Source organism: Hydra vulgaris, chromosome 12 (assembly GCF_038396675.1).
Source record: "Hydra vulgaris chromosome 12, alternate assembly HydraT2T_AEP".
Classification (NCBI taxonomy): Eukaryota; Metazoa; Cnidaria; class Hydrozoa; order Anthoathecata; family Hydridae; genus Hydra; species Hydra vulgaris.
The window spans coordinates 10,890,001-10,900,000 of NC_088931.1; the positions used below are offsets into that span (position 1 = coordinate 10,890,001).

The 10,000-nt window shown below is 25.1% G+C and overlaps 1 protein-coding gene across 4 annotated transcripts in view; it reads left to right on the forward strand.

Moving 5' to 3' along the window:
• The window catches only part of LOC100213876 (protein PAT1 homolog 1), a 41,454-nt gene that overhangs the window by 15,190 nt on the left and 16,264 nt on the right, over window positions 1-10,000 (forward strand). For all 4 annotated transcript variants that reach the window (XM_065811998.1, XM_065812001.1, XM_065812000.1 and 1 more), the window contains 3 exons: window positions 8,684-8,864; window positions 8,949-9,199; window positions 9,457-9,607. In XM_065811998.1, coding sequence (XP_065668070.1) covers window positions 8,684-8,864; window positions 8,949-9,199; window positions 9,457-9,607 — 583 coding nt within the window. The remainder of the gene's footprint in view (window positions 1-8,683; window positions 8,865-8,948; window positions 9,200-9,456; window positions 9,608-10,000) is intronic.

Here is a 10,000-nt window from a genome sequence, read left to right on the forward strand (position 1 = left end):
TATTTGTAACTTTTGTTATAGTGAGAAAAAAAAAACTTTTTGTATGATTTTTAACGCGTTAATAAAATAACTTTAATTACAATGCGGTACTTGTAAAGACGCTAGTGACGCAATATAACTTCTAACGATGCAAAATATATTTGCTGAGTTGAGTTACTTAAAAATGCGTTACGCGTTTTCGCTACGCAGCGAAATCTCGTAACAAGGCCTGATATATATATATATATATATATATATATATATATATATATATATATATATATATATATATATATATATATATATACGTTAAAATAATTTAAAATGATACTTTCTAACTGTGTTTAAAAAACTTTTAAAACTATTTTATTAGTTTTAAAAGTCTTTAGTGTAAACAATATCATTAGAAAAACGCATTCGAAAAATACTTTCTTCTACTTAAGCGTTAGTGCTTTTACTGGTTTAAAGTTACATAACTGTTGGTTAAACAAATTTAAATTAACAAACTTATAGAAGTTAATAAGTGTTAGTTAGGAAACATTCATATGCTGATATAAAATTTACAAAATCCTGGAGTCCTGGAGTCCCAATAATTTTTATGATGGGCAGGACTCTGGATTCCAGGTAAAAACAGGTACTCCGGATTCCAACTTCACATCCCTGATCATAAAACAAGTTTCTAAAAATTGCCTTGTCCAAGCTTTAAATGTGTTCTATGCAATAAAATAATACTGAGTTTAAAAATTTTTTGAACAAAAATATTTTTCAAATGTGTCATAAAACCCTTGAACATTTAAAGGGTCTCATTAAATTATAAAGTAAAAATTTTTTACTTATATGTTAAAAAAGTTCTTCAAAAGTAGTTAACCTGTTACTTGAAAGAAACAAAATTATATAAAAATTTTGAAAATAATAATTGTTTTGTATAAAAATTATTATTTTAAATTTTAATTCATAAAAACTATCAATTTAAAATAACAAAATAAACTAAAAATAAAAAAGTGCATTTTTACAAGTTTTTTAGTGATGTTTTTTTAACAAGTTTTTTTTATAAAATAATTATGATTTTTGAAATTTTTGTATAATATTGCTTTTTTTTGAGCACGAGGTTGACCCTACTTTTGAAAAACTTTGTTTATATATATATACATTAAAGACCTTTTAAATGTTCAGGAGTTTTTTGCTAAACCATTATTTTGCAACTTTAGAAAGTTTTTAAATAATTCAAAAATTAATACTCTAAAAATATAGTTTGTTAACAGAAAAAATCGCTTAATATAAATATTTGCTGATTTTAACTAAAATTTGAAACTTCTACCAGGTATTCTTAAATAAATTTTCAATTATTATTTTCAAAGTATTTTCTTAGAATTTCTTGGAACCCTGTTTATAATTATAACATAAATTTTAGTTTATCAAAATTATTTAAGAAATATTTATGATATTATTATTTTAATTTTTTCATGCTTTTTAATATTTCATGTTCCCATTAATCAATAATTTTTATCCCTAATTATTACTATCAGAGAGCTCTATTTTACTAACTTATCTTTACTAAATAGTATCTTCTTTACTAAACATGGTATGTAATTAATTTTGTTTACCTAATGATTTAGTGAAACCAGTATTACTAGCATAGCAACGCTTGTATACAATGTTTACTACAGTTTTTATTTAAAAAAATGTTTTATGCTTGAATATTAGCTTCCTGTTGTCACTATATTTTATTAACTTTATTATTGCTACAAGTATACCAAGTTGTTTAAGTTTTTCAGCATTATTCAAATCGAAAATTCAAAGACTGAAGTTTAAAATTTAAAAAACTAAGATTACTATTAAAAAATTAAACACACAATAAAGTCAAAGAATTATAGATTACATATAAATATAACTACAAACAGTTACAATATTAAGAAATATTTTAATGTTTTTTAAATTTTAAATTTGTAATAAAAACTTAAAAAACTAAAAAGTTCGATACCAATTAGTCGAAACAATTTAGAATTTTATTTTTTGGTTAATAAATTAAATTTTAATTTGATTTTTATTTAGTTTATTTTTAAGTAAGTTGAAATTTTACATGTAAAAAAAGTAAAAGTCAATGGAAAAAGTCAGTTAAAAAAGATACAGAACTTTCTCCGCAAAATTTACGTTTTCTGTATTTCATTTTTTCCCTACAAATTAACGGAAAAACTCTGTTAAATCAGCAAACAGACGGTTATTTAACTCATTTTATAGAGTTTACGCCAAAGTCAAAAATAAATTGTTTTTAATAAATTCTTATCATTGTTTCAATTGTACACTTAAAAATTTCACCGTAGATTCAATGGAGAATTTCCGGCATTCTATTTTCCGTAAAAATCAACGGAAAAAGTCTGTTAAGAAAGATACATAACTTTCTCCATAAAATTTACGGTTTCCGTATTTCATTTTTTCTGTACAAATTAATGGAGAAAATCAGGCAGCAAAGAGACAACACTTTCACTGTAAAATTTACGGTTTCTGTATTTCATTTTTTCCATTCAATTTAATGGAAAAACTCCCTTAATTCAGAAAATAGACAGTTACTTAACCTATTTTACAGAGCTTACATGAATGTCAAAAATAAATGAATAGATGTATTTTGTTATAAAAATGTAATTCGACTATTAAGAAACTACTCTTATAAACTATAATATAATACACATCAAACACAACATAAAAAACTCAGTAGTTTTGAGTTCAAAGTGTACAAAACATTTAAGAAAATTTATTTTAATCATATAGATCATACGTAAAACAGTCTAAAATATATCAATTTCTGTTGATGCACAACTATGAGTAGCTCAGTTTTTACTCGTTTTCTTAAATTCAATTTTCTTGGACTCCTAATATGTTGATGAAATAATTATTATAGTAATAATAAATATAAACAAGTTATATTATATTAAAGTAGTTATTATATATATATATATTATATAATATTTATGAAAAGAATAATATTTTATTATGACAAAGTGTACTTTATTATAATGGTTATTATATATATAATATGTTATAAAGTTATAATAAATATAATCAAAAAATCTTTTGATGCTCTATCCATTCAAACAGCGCTAGTTCGTTTACAAAACTCAAAAATTTTGGATGAGGTCCAACATACTGTTTTTTACCAGGGTTTTTTTTCAATTTTATTTCCTTTTTCAGGATTCATTTTTACCATATTTCTACATAACAATTAGATCAACTTAATAAATCATTATTTATGGTAAAAAAAAAAAGAAAAGAAAGTAATGTTGAAAATATTTAAAATTTGTATGTAGAGTGGGCATGTCGAGTGTACAGTTGCAGATAATCAGGATGCAGTAATATTTAAATTATAATTTAAATATACTAAAACCATAATTTAAATATACTAATATACAATATGATGCTTATTTTATATCAGACTTCAAATCTTTAAAGAATTAGACAACCCTAATATTTATTATGTAATAATTTAGTTTTACATTGTTTGTTACATATTTTGAATTATATTGCCAGTAACCCCTAATAAAAAAAACCTTAACTTTATTTAATTTAAATATTTTAATATTTTTGAATAATAATGTTTTATTAGTTTTAATTCGTTGTTAATTTAGTGCTAAGTAGTGTAGCACTGTGTAGTGTAGTATATACTCAATTAAAAAAAAGGATAAATATTTAAGCAAAAAATTCAATAATTTAGTAATTTTAACATGTATTTAAACTATAAGATATTCTAATTAGGTGTGCTTTCTGAGTTCGAGTCTTCCTGCCCTAGACTACCTTCATTTAATGATTCATAAACAAAGTCACTGTCACTTTCTATATTAACTGCTTCAGACTCTGACCAAGGCATTGAAGTGCTAGGAACTTTATTCACACTTGCATTATTAATTTGAGGAGTAGTTATGCTTGTACCATTTTCATTACTGGTGTTTTCAACATTTTCAAGTTTTAAATTTTGTGAAATGAAAACTCTTTTTCCAGCCCTTTCAGTCGTTAAGAGATTTCTTTTTGCACTATGAATGTAGAATAAGTGCTAAAACTTCTCTCGCATACTGCACTTGAAGCTGGTAGCTGAAGAATTCTAGACAAACTTTTAATAGTTCAGTAAAGGAACACAACTCTTTCCACCAATTTATGGGTTGAGTTATTCTACCTGCAGTCCAAATAAAAGGTTTTGAAAAAATACCACCATTTGATTGGTAATTAGCCAAGTCAAACATCATAATTTCTTTGTTTACTTCAGGCATACTTGCAGCAATGTTGTGTATTGCCTTACATGCATCAATCTATAAAAAGATTTTTCTTTCAATAATTTTACAATTACTTTATTAATTTAAATAGTATTTTCAAATTTGAAAATAGTATTTAATGTTATTCAAAATTTTTCCAAAATTTTACTTTTAATGCCCAAGTCATTTTAGCCTTGGGCATTAAAAGTAAAACTTGGTTTTAAGAATCATATATGAATTATGTAAATACCTTTTTTTCTCCAGTCAAGACTCTGCCTTGAAATTTGGGATCTAGTATATTGGCAGCCAAGTGAATTTCTGTTAAACAAAAATCTTTTCTTTTCTTGAAGATTTTTTTGGCTTCTTCTTCTTCCTTTTTTGAGAATGGGCTAACTGTTAAGTTTTTAGAGTAAAGGAATTTATTAAATCTATTTTTATGATTGTATAATAAAATTAGTTACATAGTTCAATTTTTTTTGTAATATACATTATATTTATACTTTTAGTTGTATTACCTAGTTCGCACAGGTAGTTTCAAGGAAATGGATGTTACTACACCAGCTGATTTTTTTTTGTATATCTCTAAATGTTGCATCAGATAAATAAGACTTTTTTATCTCTTTAACAATATCAGTTACTTGTGACATCAAAACACTTAAAGTTGTCAATTTAAAAAAATCTGTGAACAGTAAATTTAAACCATGTGAAATGCATCCATAGCAATAAAGATGGGGATAACAATCTTTTAGACGAGTCCATGCATTTTTCATATTTGCAGCATTGTCATTCACAATGCCCAAAACTTTATTAGGATTAATTTCTTCTAAAACTTTCTTTATTTCATTTGCCATATATTCACCAGAATGGCTTAATGTTCCAACAATACAGTTTAGGATATATTTATACTGTACTATATAAGTATTATAAACCTATTTACTGATATATTATTTCTGCTTACTGAAATGGTTTTCAGTTTTGTTTGTTATAAATTTAATATCAAGATTATTTATAAAATAATATGCATATTTTAAAAGTCTACCAGTCTGTTAAGTAAATCATTTTCTATTTTATGTGGAGTGACGATCCACTAGCATATGTTGCTCTGGCTAGGTGTGTATCAATCAGTTCCTGCAAAAGATAATGTCAATTTGGTACATCAGCCATTTATGAAACAAATCTTAAATCTATGCATCATGAACTTTTAATAAACTAGTTGCCATATCAGTTATTTCTTCAATTAAATCTTAAAATTTAAAAATATAAAACACATCTTTTCAGTTTTTGTCATGCTGTCAAACACGGAACTTGGTGTTTTACTTCTACAAATTGATTCAGAAGAGGATGTTCCAAAAAAATCAGATCGTGGATTTTTTGCTTTTGGTTCAGCATCTCCAGAAGAGTCTTGCTGTTTTTGACTATGAACTAATTTATTTGCATATAGACTTTTTATTTCTTTAGGACATTTTCAACATTTTTCAATATGCTTAGTCATTTGAGTTCCGTTTTTAGACATAATGTCAAAGCAAAAGGAACATTTAACTCTTTCCATTTTGCTAATTTGTTTCATGGATATAAATAAGTTGGCAACTATGGTTTTATTTCTCCCTCTTGTATGGCCTGCTTTACTCATTTTTAAAACTAAAATTTACTATGTTATGCAAAATATCTAAAATTGAAATATAATTAAATAGAGAACATAATTGATTATTAAAAAGAGCTTTTAAAACTGCTTATAACTTTTTATTTGCAACTCAAAACCTTATAAGTACAGTAAATTAATAATAATAATAATAATAATAATAATATATATATATATATATATCAAATATTAAATAAAATTAAGTAAATGTATTTAACTATAGTAAGTTTAGATAAAAAGTGTTTATTGTGTCAATATATAACAATAAAGTCAATAAAAATTAAATAGAGGAAGATAAAGTTAACTAATAATTTTTTATACAGGACTGCTATAACCGTGTTAACCTAAACATTAACAATAAAACCTTTAAACATACCAAAAGAAAAAGAATTTTAGTCAAATTCAACCTTTGTTTTCCTATATAAATCTGAAATTAAAATGTGTTTAATAATATTGCCATTAAAGTTAAATTTAGTAGCTTAAATGATGAATTTTTAAATATTTCTAAAAAAACAGAACTCTGCGTTTTTTCCCCAAAAAAACGATCAAAAAAACAAGAACCAAAAAAACGCGTCACATCTCTAGTTAGAAGTAAATGCGGTAGTGGTGTAGTGGCAAGAGTTCAGAGTTCGACTCCCACCACGTCCCTGGAAGTACTGTGCTCAACTTAGTTTCTCTGCGCAGCTTCCTTGCTCAGCAAGGTTCGTGTTTCGGAGTTTAAGAGTTGAGAGAGGGTTGCACAATGAATAACAACTAAAAAAAAAAAAACACAAAAAAATGAGTAGCCTCCTCGACTGTAGTGCCCCCCCCCCCGGGCCTTGGGGAAGTGAATAATCTAAAATAATGAAGTTAAAGAATACATTACAGGTAATATGAAAACACTTTGGATTTTTAAAGATTTTTTATAAACAAGTATGAAAAGTATAAAAGTATATTATCACAAATGACCCTTATAATTGTACTTTCGTGTTTCGGCAAAAGGAGCATTTTTATGGAGTAAATCCTTGATTTCAGCTGGCAGCTTTTCCAGGAAATTTTGAAAACATCTATCCAATTGTCTAGCATAGCACTGGAAGATTTAGATCTAGGTACATTTGAAATTCAAGGTTGGGTTGAAACCGAAATCAAACCATGAACCTGAGAAAAACTTTCAGTAGTATTTCATTTTAAAAGTTGCAATCAAAATTAATCAGTATAATATAAATTGTATAAATATAAACAAATAATTAAATAATAATTTAACAATTATTAACGTCAAAATTTCTATTATACAGATAACTTTGTCAAAAACCATAATTTTGAATAATTTAGGTATAGATCAGATAACGAGAATAATAATTAAGAGAGCTTTTTTAAAAAGTCTGCACTACAAAAAAATATATAAAAATACATCTAACATACTATTTTATTTAATATATTCCTTCTTCCCATGCATTTATCCTCCATATGGTTTATCTTTCGGCTAATTACCATATAAAGGCCGCATACCTAGGCCCATGAAGACGAGTTCAGCTCACTAAAGAGCATCATAACCCCTTTGCAGACCAAGAGTGAGTGATTTTAAGAAGAATGAAGGATATTAGAAAGAAAGAAAGAGAAAAAGTCGAGTTAGAAAGTTGGCATAGAGACAGCGGACATTATTGCACTAAGTGTTAGAATTTGCAACTTATATTCAATATCAAGTTCATTTGATAGGAACTCTTGCTACATATAATGCTTTACATAATTTATGTAAATTTTATTTTATATATATATATATATATATATATATAAAGATATTAGAGAGAAAGTTAGAAAGTTGGCATAGACACACACAGATATATATGTATGTATATATATATGTATGTGTATATATATATATATATATATTTTTTCTTATGAAACAAATAAATAATCTCAAATAAATACATTGTCAATCGCATGTTCAATATAATGTCTAAATAAAATTGTAAATAAAACTTGACTTATTAGTAAATGTTTTATTTATTTACAATGCTATAAGATCCTTTTCTTATGAAGTTTTTAAAGTTCTGATTGTTTAGTTGTTTTTTTTATATACTATAAAAACGTAACACTAAATAATATGAACTTTAAAAAATTCAATACATAAGAAAAGGTTTTTATACAATATAAATCCTATATAAATTATATAGGATTTATATGGTATAAAAACCTTTTCTTATATAGATATTTATTAAAAATAGGTACTTCTGTAAATTAGTTTCTTATATTATACTATAATATAGAAAACTAATTTACAGAAGTATCTATTTATAATTAATATCTATATCTATTTATTACAGCATCCTTAATCTAAATTAAAGAGAATTTTTTGCATATGCACTTCTTTAACAACATATAACACTTTAGTTCCAGTTAAACAAATATAAATATAATAAAATCTCTAACTTGAAACAATATATGTGCATAATTTTTCCTCGTAAAAAAGAAATCTGGTGCACTGTAAATTAGATGCTATACTATGGTTAAAGTCCATAATTTAAACTTCTCCTTATCATAAATGCGAAAAAATCATATAAAATGATGTGATTATTTCTAAAGTTTTAAAAGTATAGGTTAAAGGCCGTAATTTATTGAAAACTGATTTTTTCCGTAACATAACAACAAAAAAAGTCTGATAAATACTACAGAGTTTTTTTTACAGTGTAAATAAACATATGACAAAAGCAAAAATATATTTTCTTTTATATACTCAATTATTAAAATAAAACAGTAATTACATGCATAAAATTAATTCTCTACTAAACATGTATTACTTTAAAAGTTTTATTCTTAATTACAAATTATAATTATTATTTTTTTATAGGATTACAGTGGTAAGATAGGATATCCATATCCATACCCTATTGATCAATTTCAAATGTCCCCGCTTATGATGATAAACAAGCAATTTATATTAGGAGGTTTCCAATCTCCAGTTTTGTTAGGTGCTCCACCAGTCTTTTCTCCTCATATAATAGCTCAAAATCCGTTTCTCCATGACCCAGGTAAAAATGTTTAAAATATTATAAATGTAAGAAAAATAAAAAATCAAAATAAGTCAGTAATTGGGTTTACATTTTTTGTTTCAGTTGCAATGCACATGAATGCTACTCCAAATCAGAGAAATTATAATGGTAGAGAAGGAAGTTTATATCAAAATTATTATAGAAATAGTCAACCATGGAAGAGGTACAATGAAACTGACTATGATGAAGATGATTTTTTTGTAAAAATGAATGCTTCCCAAATGATGTCAGCAAAAGAAAAAGAGTGGATTTTTAAAATAAGTCTCATGAGTATACTTAGTGGTGACTGCAACATTTCTGATTTTTACTTTATAGTATGTATATATTGTTTCACTATCCAATTACTTTAGGCTTTACATGCAAAACAAATTTCTTTTTTGAAATTGAGAACTTCTGTTTACATCCTTATATAATTATATACTTATAAAAAAAGAGCTTCATATTTTACTTCAATTTTCTTAAATAGACCTACTATTTTAGTCACAGAAGTTTTTGAATATATTGTGTTATGTAATATTGTGTTATATAAGCTACATAGTGAATATATGATAATATGAACATTTTTATTTAGTCTTATATGGAACATAAACAGTTAAAAAAGTCACAAGATAAACAGACTAATAAAAGCAGTAGCGATGAAGAAGAACTCTGTGAAAATCTAGAGAAAGCGAAGCAACTTTTAAGTTATAAAAGCATGCATTCTAAAGAAAGTTACAAACCTGGCATGTTATTTTTTTTCCGTCTTTTTTATTTTATTTGGTAACTAATCAAATTATCAAGTATAGTTATATTTTTATAAATAATATGTTTATATTTATATTTTTCATTATATATTTATAACTGTGAAGTCCCAAAAGGAACTTCAAAGTTTGTTCTCAGTTGTTAACTAGAGTTTGTAATCCATGTAAAGCTTCAAAAATATATAGAGATTTATGAACTTAATTGAGAACAAACAGGACTAGGAGTCCGAGAATCTATTTTTTTTTTTTTTTTTGTACCCAGAGACCTTGACTACTATTTTACATAAAAGCGTTGGGTTTAAAAATCATAAATTTCTTGACTCTTAACAAACTGTACTTTTTTTTTGTCTGGAGTTTTGAAGTTTTTAAAAATTT